Source organism: Grus americana, chromosome 4 (assembly GCF_028858705.1).
Source record: "Grus americana isolate bGruAme1 chromosome 4, bGruAme1.mat, whole genome shotgun sequence".
Lineage (NCBI taxonomy): Eukaryota > Metazoa > Chordata > Aves > Gruiformes > Gruidae > Grus > Grus americana.
Genome location: NC_072855.1, coordinates 49,861,189 through 49,876,292, shown reverse-complemented (window position 1 = coordinate 49,876,292; position 15,104 = coordinate 49,861,189). Strand labels below are relative to the sequence as shown.

At 42.7% G+C, this 15,104-nt stretch overlaps 1 protein-coding gene across 12 annotated transcripts in view; it reads left to right on the top strand.

Moving 5' to 3' along the window:
• Window positions 1–15,104, top strand: part of FAM13A (family with sequence similarity 13 member A) — a 133,432-nt gene that overhangs the window by 100,399 nt on the left and 17,929 nt on the right. For 11 of the 12 annotated variants that reach the window (XM_054823564.1, XM_054823563.1, XM_054823562.1 and 8 more), the window contains 5 exons: window positions 2–78; window positions 796–838; window positions 5,923–6,073; window positions 13,838–14,051; window positions 14,420–14,558. In XM_054823564.1, coding sequence (XP_054679539.1) covers window positions 2–78; window positions 796–838; window positions 5,923–6,073; window positions 13,838–14,051; window positions 14,420–14,558 — 624 coding nt within the window. The remainder of the gene's footprint in view (window position 1; window positions 79–795; window positions 839–5,922; window positions 6,074–13,837; window positions 14,052–14,419; window positions 14,559–15,104) is intronic. The other variant, XM_054823561.1, reaches the window with a different exon arrangement.

The following is a 15,104-nucleotide window of genomic DNA, read 5'->3' as shown; positions in this document are numbered from 1 at the left end:
GAGTATGGAAAGCTTTAGCTCATCCAAGCCTATAGACAGAACAGGACCTGATGACATGGAAATTTTATCTGAAGAAAGGTGATTTATTTTTTTTTAATATATGTACATTTATGTATGTTTTATTTTCCCTGTGGTTGTAGTACAGCCTAAGAGATCTTCCACCACAGACTATGAGAGTGACATTTTGTTATGCTGCAGAGCAGCATTACCCACCATGTTAGTAGAACTGTATGGAGACGCTGCGTATGTTGTGCAGGCTCTGCCCAGCAGCATACGCCACCAAGTCTCTTCTTCCAATCTGCTAGGAATGGCACTGAAGATGCTAATGGTGCAGACTTGAAAAGAAGTCAGCTGTGAAGCACCTGAACCAGCATGCTCCACAGAGGGGACTGCAGGGCCTGTCTCACCTGGCCTCTGGGTTGGGAATCCAGCCCTTTTCTTTGTGCTTTGCTCTTCTGCGAGAGCTGTACAGCCCCATTCTGCTCGCCTAAGATGACAATTTCTCTCCACAGTTATGTTTGTTGGGAGCATTGTATTGGTTTGCATTAAGGGCACTGGAATTAAATGACATTATATTTTTTACAAATAGCTCCTGAGAGGAAGCAAAAATACATAGTTTAGCAGCCTGAAGTGCTGCAGCCCAGAGTGTCCCTTCATTTACTGAATGAATTAGTAGGTGTGCAGCAGTAGCAAGAATCTAAAACCTATGTGTGCAGAAGTCCTGCTTGTTTTTGTTACAAGACAAGTCTGGTTTTGTATTTGTAATATGTTGGTTTGTTTTTGTTTTTTTTGTAGCAAAGAAAGTGAAAATGATGAGGTTTTTTTCAGGCACTCTCAGGTTGGTATTTTTTGGTTTTTGTGTTTCAGTTTTGTGGTCTCTAAATGGGCTTTTTATTGAGTAGAAACAAGTGGCTAGGCATATAGTCCTGTGAAATTTTGTTTCTCCCAGAGAAATGGAGTTAGCATTTGCTTTTTCTTTCCCTTCCCTCTGCTTTTTATTTACATAATTTAGGGAGCCTCTGAACCACTGAGGAGTCTGAAAGCATCTGCTTCAGTCCCTTCATTCCCTCCTTGCCAAAAAGGGAAGGCGTCACTGAAGTCAGCACTTCAGTTTAAGCGATGCCAAGTTCCATTATTAATCATTGCAAACAGGGTGTGTGACTGGTTATCTCCCAGGGTAGTAAGATTAGCTTGTCTCTCTTGATTCTCTAAAATCATTTGGTCTTTTGTTTATGATTTCCCAATACGATCTGTTGCCTTTGAACATACGTGTCCGTGATTCATTTGTCTTAGAAAACTGGAGCATCTCCTACTTCTCTCTGGGTTGGTGGTTGGGATGGATGTCAGGAGGGGAGATCGATAGCAATAGATTTTTCCCCACCTTTCCATTTCTGCTCAACACCCACCTCCTGTGTTCGCTTTATGGTGTTTTTTCATCTAACTGTTCAGCAAAGCAAAGATTGGGGTTGGGTTAGGTGAACACCTTTGCAGTCGCTGGTTCATCTGGGTTTGCCAGAAACACCTCTAGACGGCCAAGCATTTAAAATACTAGGGAGAGTTACCGATGCACCTCTCCCGCAGCTGTGCACCCACTTTAGAGGAGCACAATAAAACAGCTGAGGACAATGTCTGGTTTCTCTGGATGTCTGGAGTTAAGTGAGGGCTGACAGTATTTTTAAACTAGCCTCCTCGTGTTTGTTTTTTTTTTTTTTTTTAAATAAAACCTGCTAGGCATTATTGCCTTTGAAAGACTTCATTTCTGGTAGGTATTATTTCCATCTAGCAGGAAAGGTAAAAGATTATTTGTTAACAGCTGGGCTCTGAACAGCTGTATTGTAGCTGGAGAAGTTCATGGGACACTGAAACGTAATCTCTGTAAGGGGTGTTCAGTGCTGCCTTTCATCACTGCTCTGACTGGGCTTAGATGGATCTCCTACTTTGCTCCCAGCGGGTCAGTAATCCCCAATGATCCCACACTTGCTCGTGAGCTGTTGTGTTTTCCGGAGCGTGGATTTTGCAACACCTTGTTCCTCACGTACTGGCCTGCGTGTAGAGATGGTGCTGTCACTGCTATGCCACACAATACTCCCATTAAGCTTTTAAATTAGTCTGGAGGAGGTATATTTGAATATGAAATCATAATCTTAAAATAAGCTTCTCCTTAGGAAGAGTTTTAAAATTTAGAATTTTAACTGCAGGAGAAGATGTAGCCTTAACCCAGAGATTGTATTATATAGGAATTACAAGGTCAAGAAAATGTTACATTCCTGCAGGGTAGTTTTACATTCCTTGTCCCTTATAAGCCTTTTGCTTAGGGCAGCTTAAAGACATACCTTTTGTAACAAACAACTCATTCAGGATGAGGAAGGGACAGGGACTTACTTTTTTCTCTTTCTTACCCTGTCTCCAGTCTGAAGGTATTAGGAAAGGTATTTGGAATTCGCCATAGCTACTGGCTGTGCAGACTCGGGTCTCTGTGAGGTGGAAAAATACCTTGAAACACGTGTCCCAAATGACTTTTCAATGCTTTTGTAGCCTTCGTAATGAGCCCTTGGAAGTAGCTGAGCTCCAGGATGTAGACTGGAATTTGAAAAACACAGGTTTCTAGTACCCATGTTTTGATAAGGGAAGGGTGTTTCAGATTCACACCAACATGGCAACAAGTGTAGAGGGGGATTGGTGTGACTCAGGTGTAAGGTGGCAGAAGGGCTGCATTCTTGCATCAGAGGTGCTTAAGGATGCTTCCTGCTTGTGGTTGTAATGGATGATCAGATGTAGAGGAAGCAAGTCTTTTAAATAAGATTGATTTGAATCCACGTGTAATCAAGCAGAATACAACTTCCTGATCAGAATTCAAAGATCTTTTTGTTGCCATTTATTTCTAGCTGCTTGAGCTAATCCTTATGCTGACTTTCCTTTGGAGCAGGGAGAATGAAAGCAGCTGACTTATCCCCAAGTTACTTAGATCTGTAGTTACTGGTACCTGCAAAGCCTGGCTGCAGAAGCAGCTTCTGAAAAGCAGAACTCAAGTGCTTGGTTTGAAGATTTTTTTGTGGTCATTTATGTAATATCCGCAGTGCATGGTGACTGCCAACTGCTACTGAGATCATCGACTTGCTGCCCCTTTGGTTTGTAAGAAATTGTGGCACATTCATACCTAAAGCACAGTAGTTCTCCCTTACTTGATTTTTGTCCTGGAGGTGGGCAACTGGTGGCATCAGGAAATCAAATAGGAAAATAAGTGATGGGAATACCGGATTACCTACCACTCTATGGGTTTGGAGCGTTAATGCAAAGAAGGTTACACATCTGCTTTCCTGAGTCTCCTGGGTTTGTACCACCATTGTTCTTCAGAATGCCTAATGATTTATTCATTGTATTAGAGGCTACATCAGTAAGCAAGGAAAGGAGAGCAGCTGGCTGCAGGCACAGCACGGGCCTGTTTTTAAACAGCTTTTAAATATTTCCAACCACTGAAGTGACTTTAGAAGGAAGAAGACATTGATATGATCTTTCTAATGTATCTGTAATGGAAATGTTTACCCATCTGGGAAGTGCTCTTATATCTGCTGCAGATATCTTTTAAGAGTCTTAATAAGTCAGGAGTTTGTACACTCTTCATAGAAAGGCATTTAACTCTGTAATCAGTGTCTGTGGTGGTGACGAGATGGTATTTACCATGAAATTGTATTTACCTTTGAAATTGTTAAAATCTAGATAAGTTCCTGTCTTCACACTTCTTGATGTTATTAAAAATAGCACCTATTTTGAAACTTAATGCTTTATTTCTTTCAGCCTTAAAATACCGTGCTGGCAATTTAAATGCAGTTTATCAACTGGTACAGTTTGTTCTTTAGTAAATGTAGAAGACTGCCTGTTTCTGGCCCCTGACAGTCTTTCTGTTTGTAATGCACACTGACTATTTAGATCCTGGCAGGAAATTTGTTACTGGACCTTAAGGAAATATTTAAGTCCTCCCAACCTGGAAGCAGCTTAAAAGATATTGAATGGTGAATTAGCATTTTTCCATGTACAGCTCTCGCAATAAACACGTTGGTAATCAGATTTAGTGTCAAGCTGTACGAGTTATTAGTGCTTGGCAAACTGTCATCTAGTGTTTCCTTTTGTTAGAAGGTTTCATAAAGACAATTTATTGACATGAAAAGGAAATGCAAACCTTATACAAATACAATGCAGAACACTCTTTACAAATACCAGGGTGTTCATCACTCAGGTTTTTAGAACCGTAGAACAGCCCAGGTTGGAAGGGACCTCGAAAGATCACCTAGTCCAACCTTTCGTGGGAAGGGGAACCTAGATGAAATTATCTAGCACCCTGTCCAGTTGCAGAGACTGATGGAACTGAATCCAGATAAAAATATTTATACATATGATTTGTCTGCTAGGTAGGTTTTTTTCCCTCTCTACATGAAGCTTGCTTACTTATTTTTCTCTGCTCAAAGGGGAAAAAACCAAACAAACACATCATTAGCTTTAAGCAGATGAAAAATTAAATGTGCTGTAGTGGCACGTACTGAGGATATTGATTTAGTACAGTTTGGCCATACTTCTGAGTTCACAAGTAAAATACGTCCAAATGTACCGGTTATTTTCTTTAGGCCCGTTTTCTTCACACATCAGCATATGCAGATTGCTAACTAGATTATCAAAATACCTGCAGGGGGGAAATCTCCATGTTGACTACCTGCTAGACTATATTTGGGAGAATTACGCCTGAGCTGTTCTTACCAAGATCAAATAGTTTATGTAGTAATGTAATACTGACTGTTGGGATAGCTCTGTGTTCTTGGGTTGATTTATACGTATCACACTATATGTTTATGTACATGCTTTACACTTCCTTTTCCCTACTGCCCTCTGTGAGGTTACAGCTAATTTATTTTAGAGTGACAAAACTGCTCGTGTCATCAAGCACTATTACAGACACGCACACTGTGTATCTGGATTGTGGGAATGGCAGTGATTTCTGCATAAATGCACACGACGTGTGGTATGTGCAGGGGTGCATAGTGGTGAGACAAACAGCAGTTGCTTCTAGGTAGTATTAAATGATGAATCATTTACTTGACAGCATTCTGCCTTTTTTTCTTTTTTTTTTTTTTCCCCCTAAGTCATTGGATGCTTGTGTGAATTTTTTGGCTTTTTCCCAGAGTCCACACTGCTTCCAGCTGAGATGCCAAACCTCACTGCCGTTTGGATTTGCGCAACACTGCTTTAATACCCAGAGCTCCTCCATAAATAGTTCTGCTCTCCCCACGCCCAGCTAGAAAACAACCACAGGAAATCGGGGAATGTGCAGCCAGCACAGCTTAGCTGGCACTAATTGATCTGAGCCAGCACAGCCTGCATGAGAGCATTCATGTACAGAGCCTGCACTGCTTTGCTGTCTGCGGCTGCTACCTCAGGAGCTCCGGTGCCTGCTTTTTAGAAGACACCATATTGCTACAGCCTTACAACAGCAGCAGCGTTTTTGTCATTTCTCCAAGGAGTTGCACTCCTGTAGGAAGTGTACGCAGCCGCCCCTCTCTCTCTCCCTTTCTCCCTGCCTTCCTCCCTCCCTTTTCATCCTAATCGATTCCTGGAGGCTTTTTCAGCTGCATGCAGTTGTCAGGGCAGGCAGTCTCGGGAACTTGCAGTGGTCTTCTAAAGAAGGAAAAATTCAAGGAAGGCTGATGGACGGATGTTTTTAACGGTGTGAGTGAGCAATTAGTACGTAGGGGTCACCGAGCAGGGGATTTGGGTTTGGAGCTGGAAACGTCAGGGTCTGTTTGTTTGAATCTTTTTAGCTAAAGGCGTGAGCTTATTGCTGCTGTGACTGCAGGGCTTTTTTTCCTCCTCTGCTTCCTGAAACTTTTTTTTTTTTCCTTTCTCTCTCATTTCTGTGGGTGTATGGGAATATAGCTGACTTCAAGTATGAAGATTCAAGAGCATCCAAGCATTCCTGAAAACAAGTTGCAAAGAAATCAAGATGCTGATGATCAGGAAAACAGCTTCGTGTCAGAAGTGCCTCGGCTGGATTTGACAGCGCTGTGTGATGACAACAACTGGGAAGGTAGGATTATGTGATAGCTGGTTGTATGAGTGAAACAAGAGAGAGGGAAACCTGAGTGGGCTGGGTATATCTTTCTGTGATCGTGTTCTGTTGCCCAGAACAACAGGAAAGCAATTTTGTCCTGAGTATGGAACTGAAAGTTTGGAGAAACTGGAAGTGAAATGCTGGATGGGTACCAATTCTAATTGTCACTTAGAGGAAGAAAATTAATTGTTTTATTCTTGAAGTTATTTTCATGTGCTGTTTAGTACTGTGAAGTCCCTGTGTGTTTCAGGATAACTTATTTCTTGGTGGCTGGTCACTCGAGTATTAAGCTAGACTGCCTTACACTTCAAAGAAACTGGATATTTCACAGACTAAAAGGAACTTCCTTCTTTCTCCCTTTTCTTCCACTTCAATCACTATTTGGAAAAAATTATTTGAATCTGAAGAGCACAGCTGGAAAAAAAGGCTGTCTATCTGCTACTCTGTCTTTTGATGGCTCTTACAAACAATTTTTTTGTATGCTGTGAAAAAATTCTGATCACCAGCTCAAATGGCAGTGTTAAATTGCATATGGTTTAAATTATTTTAATAGTGTTTCTTAGCTCTCATCTCCAAAGTGCATGCTTGGTTGGCTGTTTGCGCTCACTCACTTAAGAGTGGGAAATCTGGGGGAACTCTGTGGGTGCCACGAACCTCAATTTCATTTGAAATTGATGAACTGAAAGTGTCCAGCACCTCTGGGATTAAACCCTTTTCCAATTACTGAGTATGTCTCTGTGTACAAGCAAGAATTCTTCTGTTAGTTTGTGCTTTAGGAGTGAAAGAGGGGCTTTGACAGGGAAGAAACAGGAAAATGCAAGTATGGTATTTTAATAAAGCAGGAGAGGGAAAATATGTAACTAATTTATTGCTCTAAAAACCCGATCTCTGAGGATCACTAAGAAGTTAAGTTCTCTGCTCTTGCCTCCACAGTGTACGTGACCTAGTATATTTTGCCTTTCCCTCTAGGAGGGGAGTAGTTATGACATTTCAGGCATGAGTAAAGAAAACCCGCAGCCTTTGATTCAGCCAGGCAACGAGTCACCATGGACAGGAAAGAATTTCTCCACTTGTTTGCTAGGCAGGGATTCCCTGGGTGGTATCACCACGCGTGCAGCATGGCTGATCAAAGCGCCACAGAAGGGCTCCAAGGAGGCCTTGGCGGCCTTATGTGTTTGCTGAGATGCTAATTAGCACTGCCCCGCAGGGTCTTGAGCCGGGGTGAGCACGTCTGTGTTCTCAGAGGTGATGTGTGGCTTCAGCCATCATGTGAACCTTTGAAAATAATTACTCTTTTTTTTTTTTTTTTTTTTTGGTCTTCCTGGGTTACTAATGGGAGTCATATGAATGCATGAAAAGGAGAACACAGCTCCTTTCTGTCTGCCAGAGGCTTTCCCATCGTATGAAATAAGTTGCATCTCTGGTACAACTCCCTCTTCATAGGCATGCTCTTATGTTTGGATTCTAGCTTTCTCACCCTGCAAATACGAAACAGGATTGTGAGCACGTGTGACTGCTTGAAGAGTGCTTCTCTCTGATTCTTCCTTCCTCCCTTCTGTTCACATGTATTTCACAAGAGGAGGAGGTGGGCAGTTGCAAAAGAATTAGTTGTCTGGGGTGAGTGAGATGTCATCTAAAATACTTGCCTTCTAGAATCACCATTTTGTTGGCGCAGATGAAAGAGCAGCAAAATGGTGCCTTCTGCGTCTCAGCAAGGAAAGACTGAGTCTTTCCTAGCAGTGGATGTGAAATCAAGCTCGCAGCAGCCAGGAAGGGGAAGACGTTAATGTCAACTCTCAGACTGCTTCTGCAGCTAACGGCAGAGCCTGTCGTTGAGACTGGCTTTGTGAGGCACGGTTGTACCGCTCATCCACAGCTCTAAGAGCCAGGGCATCCTCCCTTCCCCTGCCAGCCTGAGCCACTCAAACCTTCACACGTCTCTTCAGAATCTGTGCCACAGCTCTGGTTGCATGCCCAGTGAAAAGGGGAAGGGCCGTGCCTCCAAATGGAGTAACATGGAGTTATTTATTGCTTTGCTCTAGCAAATTTGGTGGGTCCATCTGTCAGGAAATTACCCATTCCTCCAGGACATGGTTGAGCTGACTTTTGGGGGTCAGGGTCCTCTGTATCATACTGCAGGAGATACAGAGCATCTAGTGACCAGGGCAACTGCTGGGCCTTTCACAAATGGCTGGTGAGAACAATTACAGGTTGAGGGGTTGCCTTCAGCTGTAGCTGTCACTGCCTCCAGTCACAAGTTAGGAAAGGGCCTTGAAGAATGGGCACACAGAATTATACAAAACAACCTTGTCCATTGATTAGCTTTTATTTGTCACTCAGACTCTCCATTATGTTAAGACCAGAGCTGCCTTAAAAACCCTCGTTCAGGGGCACAGAACTGTGGTAACCGCTGCCAGGTGAGCTGGCAGGGCCCCCTGCCTTTTATGTTATGCTAGAAGTAATTTTTACCAGATTGTTTGGGTTTTTTTAAGGTTCACCGCATAGTAAAATCTGTACACCATAGGAGAGATTTGCTGTACTTCTCCAGGCTACGTTCCCTTTACCTGAAGCTGAAGAGAGAGAGGACAGAGAAATTTGCTTCCTCCAGTGCATAGGCCATGTGCCCGCTTTCTGCATCCGCCTTGCCTGCTACCTATAGGGGCGTACGTAGTAATCGTCAGGCTATTGATGTAGTACGCAGGGTGTGAGCAGCGCGCCGGCCAAATTCAAGTGCTGAACATTTAGCCTAGGTGCATTTCCCATGGTCCGAGAGAAGTATTTCACTAGTGTGCATTTGACGGGTGCAAATCAAATAGTTTTATTCTGAGGCTGGGCGTGAACCGAGCTGGGATGTCTGACTGCTGGGCTTGCCTGCTAAGCTGGTCAGTCAGTGCCCGCTGCGACAGCTTGCGAGCAAGCGTTTTCAGAGCTACTTCCATAGCAAAGGTTTTTAATTGTTGTGGATTACATTTGGATCGAGTGCTGTGAGCGAGGAGGACAGAGTGTTCTCTCACAATCCAACACTATTGTGCAGATTTCTTACCAAATGTTTCTAATTCAAGCCCAGAACTTGCTATCCTGCCCTCAAGGAAAATCTGGAAGTATGTTGCTCTCCGTAAGAGCGGCTGGCCCTGTCAGCAGCTTGGAGCTGAACAGGCAGTTCAGTAAATCGATGCGATGCGTGTGATTGCTGCCTACGTCGCCTGATTACTGACGTTTTTAAAAAAGTCCTGTAGATGAGATTTCAAGCAGAGTTTGCGGTAACAAGCACTTCTGAAACAATCAGCGAACATTTTTCTGCAAACTTTCAAGCTTAAAAAAAAAAGAATAAAAGCAGAAGTTTAAAACACAATTTGAATTCCCAGTGTTCAGAACTCAAGTATTGTAGCACTGAGACCCTGAGGGTAAAGCTGATCTACAAATAGTTTTGACACTGACTTGATACTTTCCCATAAAAAAAAAAGTAATGCAAAAAAATCCAAAGAGTATAGCAACAGGAAAGCTGGATTTAGATTTTTTTTTTAACACTGTAGACTTAGATACATCAGTGTATTTGTGTGTAACACTCTTTAACATAAGAAATCAAAAGGTGAGGAAACACTGCATTTTTATTACTATATATAGAAAAGAATAATTGCATTGTTTACTGATTTTATTTTATAGCACCAATATTTTAAAAATTTATTCTGTCATTGTTTATTATGATGTTATATTATAAACAAAATACAAAGTTGGCTTGCTAGCTGAGAGATGTGTCATCTCACTCACTGAAAAGGTGTGGTAGCGCTTTATTTGGGCCAGTCTTTTTGATCCTCGTAGCAAGAATACCTCCTGATGTATTCAAACAAGGATGTTTTCAAACAGTTATTTATAAGATGAATAAAATAGGTTGTTACTGAGCTAGTGAATGTTTTGGGGTTTTAAATTGCTTTATTCACTTCATTATGAGAGGTCTTTCTAGGGTCTTTCAAGTGGGATTTAACACTGGGACCTCAGATGTTGTAATTAGTTTAGGCTTTTTTAATCCCTCTGGACCTACTTCAGTTTACAGCAGCTAAGATTTGGCCTCCTTTGTTTGTCAGACGGGGGTGTGTAAACGCAGCGTTGGCAGCATATATTGGCTGTGTGGCTGCAGAGAGGGAAGCAGGAGATGCCTGCGGCATTTTGCTGGCTGCACCTGAGGTGGGATGTGTGTGTGGGCTCCCCTCTGTTGGCCCTGCAGCCCCCAGTAACCCTGTGGCAAATACACAACGTAATGATAAAAAAAAGTCAGTTTTGGTCAGCTCACTAATAATACACCAGTTTGATACAATCAATCTTTCTTCCTTCTCACGTGATACAAGTTCATTAATATCTCCAGCCCTCTATGCGGCAGGTTGGCGGAGAGGTTGTATTGCCATAGGCATGCGTGCGCCTACAGAGTTCTGCAGAGCAACACCTGGCAGATGGCTGACAGCTTCGTTGAAAGACTAGCTGGTTGTGGGATTTTGAGAAGGAGTGCAGCACTTCTGAAGGACTGCAGGCTCAATACCAGCGTATTTCATTTCTTCCACGCCAACTTAGCAAAGGCATACCTAAAAGAAATACGCTGAGAGTCTGACCAAGAAATAGAAGATTTTTTTCTCCTTTTCTCTGCACTGGTATAGCCATGGTGGTTAAATATTCCCAAATATTTTTTTTCATGAAAGGTTGTCATTATGGAAAATTGGGGGGAAAAAATAGTACATGGAAAGAATGTGGAGATGAGGAGAAAACTGAGAGTTTTCTCTGAGCAAGAGAGATCTGTTCAAGACAGAAGATAAATAAGCGTAACTGCTCTGTCAAGTCAATGGCAAAGAAAAGGTAAAACATGTACATTCTTTACTGAGATTTTATTCTTCAGTTAGCAGAAAGGGGAAAGGGTGACAACATTAATCCTGATAGCAGGTACTTCAAACCTGAACCATTAAGTCCAGGAATTTAGCAGCCTTCAGAAAAGGCTCGACACTTTGATAGCTATCTCGGATAAATGAATAACAAAAGATATTAGGTATTCTGTTAAACAGGAATTGATTGATTGTGCACTGTCAGAAAAAGCGGCAGCTTACCCTTAGTGGGTTCCTGTATATTTGTGCAATCCAGCAATTCCAGTGCTTCCAGCTGAAGTGCCTGGCACCTGGCCAGTATGAGAGAGAAGGCAGTTGGACTACAGCCCTGGTCCACTTTGTGATCTGATGTAGATAAAATCCATAATTCTATGTACCTAAATATGTTCTTTAATTAATTGCTGTGTTACTTTCTGGGGGGGTTAGCCATTTTGTGTCCAGAGGAGATTTTTTTTCTTCTAAATACTTACGGTCAGCAAGGGAAAAGGTACCTGTCGAGTCAGACCTTCCAGGAGTGAGGGTTAAAACCAGCTGATTTTCTATAGCAGCCGTTTCTTCTGTCAAGTCTCAAATTTGGTTTTTCCTTTCAGGACTTTTTGCCTTCTTTTTAACACTTTCTCCTTAGGAATGCAAGTTTGAGGTTTTAGGCAGTATTTTGAAATCAGCAAAATAGAAAGTACACATACCTCAGTCTCTGCTAGCTTGCATAAAGTGCTTTGCTGTCTTTTGGAGTTTGATCAGAGGCTCTTTGAGCCATTGCAATTCCTTGAATGTCGCATGCTATCTGGTATATAAATCCACCTTGGGACAAAGTCACATGCATCATGCATGATTAATAATGGCTTTGTTAGCTGGTGTGATAGGAGCTTAATTTGGTTACTGCTAAATATGCTGCTGATTTCTTCTGAGTTTATTCCATCTATGTAAATCCCATGGAGGTGTGATTTAACAATTTCCAAGAGCAAATTCTGTTTTGGGGTGAGAGAGTGTATTCAAAAATTGGAAGTGAGAGATGTCTGGAAGAATCACATGCATCACTTAACTTCATTCCTGCTAGTCAAATGTAGCAAAGTTGTGCCTTTTGTGTTATTAGCCTTTATTTTGCTACAAGAGATCTTGCAAAGACCTTCCTGAAATCATGACAGATTCAGAGAAGCGTGTGCCACCAAAGTGTCACAGTTTGGCTGAAGGGTTTGCCCTTCATTTCACCTTCCTTCTTATCAGATTCCTTGAGCAAAATATTTCTGATATTAGGAACTGCCAAGGTTGAACGCGGCATAGAAAAAACTCTTGTTGCAGAAATTAACTGAGAAAAGTGCAGGCTGCAGAAGCTTTCCAATCCATGGCAAACCAGCCTACATACGTACTCTTGGGACTTGCACACCTCATCGAAGTAGCCTCTGTGATCCAGGCTTGTATGTGCTTCACTTATCACAACACCTGTGAGAGGCTCTTATGCAAAAACCTCCAGCCATCCCTTTCAGAGCAACGCATCAGCTTGCGTGCGGCACTAACCTCTAAGCAGAGGCGTGCCGTTTATATTCACGTGCTAAGGAAGACGGGAAGAGGAGGAGAGCATCATTTGACGCTGCGTACAAGCAAAATACCACTGAGCCCATCATTACTGAATTGTGGATGATCTTGCACTGTCCAAATTGTACAGGGAGGGGGGGAGTATATTAAAGAGCGTAGAGGTTCTGTAAGGCAAGCCTCGTGCAGTCCATTCTGAGCTATGAAAATGTTAACCTTGTTCAGCAAAAGTCACTATGTTTTTTATTCAAAAATTGATAACTTCAAAAGCCTGTTCTCTTCATGGAAGAAGAGTAGATGCACTAGGCACAGGATATGAGTCCATAGCTCTGCAACTGGTCTGGGAGCTTTCTATAAGGTTTTTGTTTTGTTACTTGACTCTAGAACTATTTGTTAGATTTTAAGTTCAAAGCCTGGTGCTTAAACTGTCTAATCCTGCGGTGCTAAGTAGGAGCATGCAAATCAGCTTAGTAAACTATCTGAACACAAAACGTTAGACTCCTTATGGCATCTGGAGGGAGTGATCACAAGATTGAGGTGGTTGCTTTCCATGGGCTCCACTATGCTAATCAGCAATGCTAAGTTCGGTTTCCCTTTCTCTCCCACTCCACCATCTCCCTGTGGAACATTGCTTTTACTTCCAGCTGGTTAGATCATCCAGGGGATTGAATATTTCCTTCATTTTTCTACCATGCTGTTAAGCAGCAGGATTGCATGTGAAAGAGAAAAGGGGGAAACTCAGACTATATTACCATCATTGTTAATTTACGGGCCAGGTGCCCTGTGGAACACATAGTAATGTGAGACACCTTTTCCTTGCAGACTAGAAGAACCTATGCTTACTCCTAGCCTTTAATTTCCAATAGCGGGTGGCAGGGTCATATTGGAGTGCCAGAGGCTATGGGAGGACAGTTAATATGCTTTTCATTTACAGCATTTGTGCATCCTGAAACTGAAAAAAATCCTCCCGTAGTCCAGTTGCCTCCTTTATACTGCCTGTGCCAATAATTCTCTCTTGTCCAGCATAATTTTTTCCTCAAAGGTGCTGTCTGGTGATAGCCTTGTTTGGTGTCAGCCCATGGTAATTACTGACCAACTTTTGGGTATAGTTTTCTGCTGCACCTAGGAGTTTATTTACGTTTGTGTAGAGTGCCCACTGTGGCCAGGCAATGCTTTGCATTGCTCTGCACACTGGGCAGATGCACGTAATGACCCAGAGAATGCCTGATGACAAGGAGTCATGGTCCAGGATAAATGGGTCAGGGTTCATTAGGAAAGTTGCCTGGAGTCTGTCGTACATGTAAAACAAAAGCGATAAAACCAGACTTTGTCTTACTGTTCCCAGAGCCCATCCCTGCTCTTTCCTCATGGCAGCGAGACGGCTTAGACTCAGATGAGGCTCGCCTTTCCCCGCAGGCCGGTCGATTAATTCGCCAGCTTCTGGATGAGGACAGTGATCCCATGCTGTCCCCTCGCTTCTACGCCTATGGACAGAGCCAACAGTACCTGGATGATACAGAAGTGCCTCCTTCCCCTCCCAATTCTCATTCCTTCATGAGGTGGGTCGTGATTTGCCTGTGCTGACTCTCGCACCCAGCTGTAAAGGGTTTGCACAGTTGCATCAAGCAATGTCTCTTTGGATCACATACGCCGGATGGCTATGCTGTGCTGGGTTTCTGCTCCTACTGACAGGAAACTGGTATTTTTAGAAAAGTTCTTGGTAACTAATTGTTTCTGGGTTTGCAAAGTAATATCTAGGGAGTTGATGTTACAGCATCTTTCTGTCTGTCATTACAGAGTAGCAACAGAGTTTTTTCACTTCTGTGGGATTTGCCTTTATTTACACAAAGTTTAAGTAGCCTTCTCTGCATGAAGATGTACTGTGGCTGTTTGGATAAGCTCTTCCTGCAATCTCTGCTCTTGGCAGGAGGCGGAGTTCATCTTTGGGATCTTACGAAGATGACAGAGAGGACCTTACTCCTGCACAACTCACCCGGAGGATTCAGGGCCTGAAGAAAAAGATCAGGAGATTTGAGGACAAATTTGAAGAGGAGAGGAAATACAGAGTGAGTCTCTAGGAGTTAAGCATTTGTATGGAGAGGTATGCGTTAGCAACGAAGGGAAGGGGCGTTAGGGAAGTCTGTCAAACATACAGAGGGCTTGAAAGCTTTTTAGAAGGGGAGGGGGGGAAAGGAGAAGAAAAAACCTGCTGCCCCAAAAAAGGAAAATGTGCATCCATACCAAGCCAATTACCTTTCCAGGCATTGTGGACTATCAGTGCAGCACAAGATATAAGCTAATAAACTCATAGGATTTTGATTTTGATCAATGCTTAAGACACTGTGCCAAAAGCACACAGTCAGTGTGTAGGAATAGCTGTGTTAAACTTCTGTTTGTTTATTTATTCAAGTTCAGCTTATGGGAAGCACAGTTGCACATCTCATTTGCATAATGGTAATCCCAGGATACCAGTGCATTGCAGAGGAGAGAGAGCAGCCTGCTTTACCCCTGAGCAAGGAACCACAGTCAAGTGCTGCTGAGCAGTAGCAGTGTACTATACTCTAATTATTCCTGACATGCCCTTCCAATGCACAGAAAGCTTTTTAAGGAAC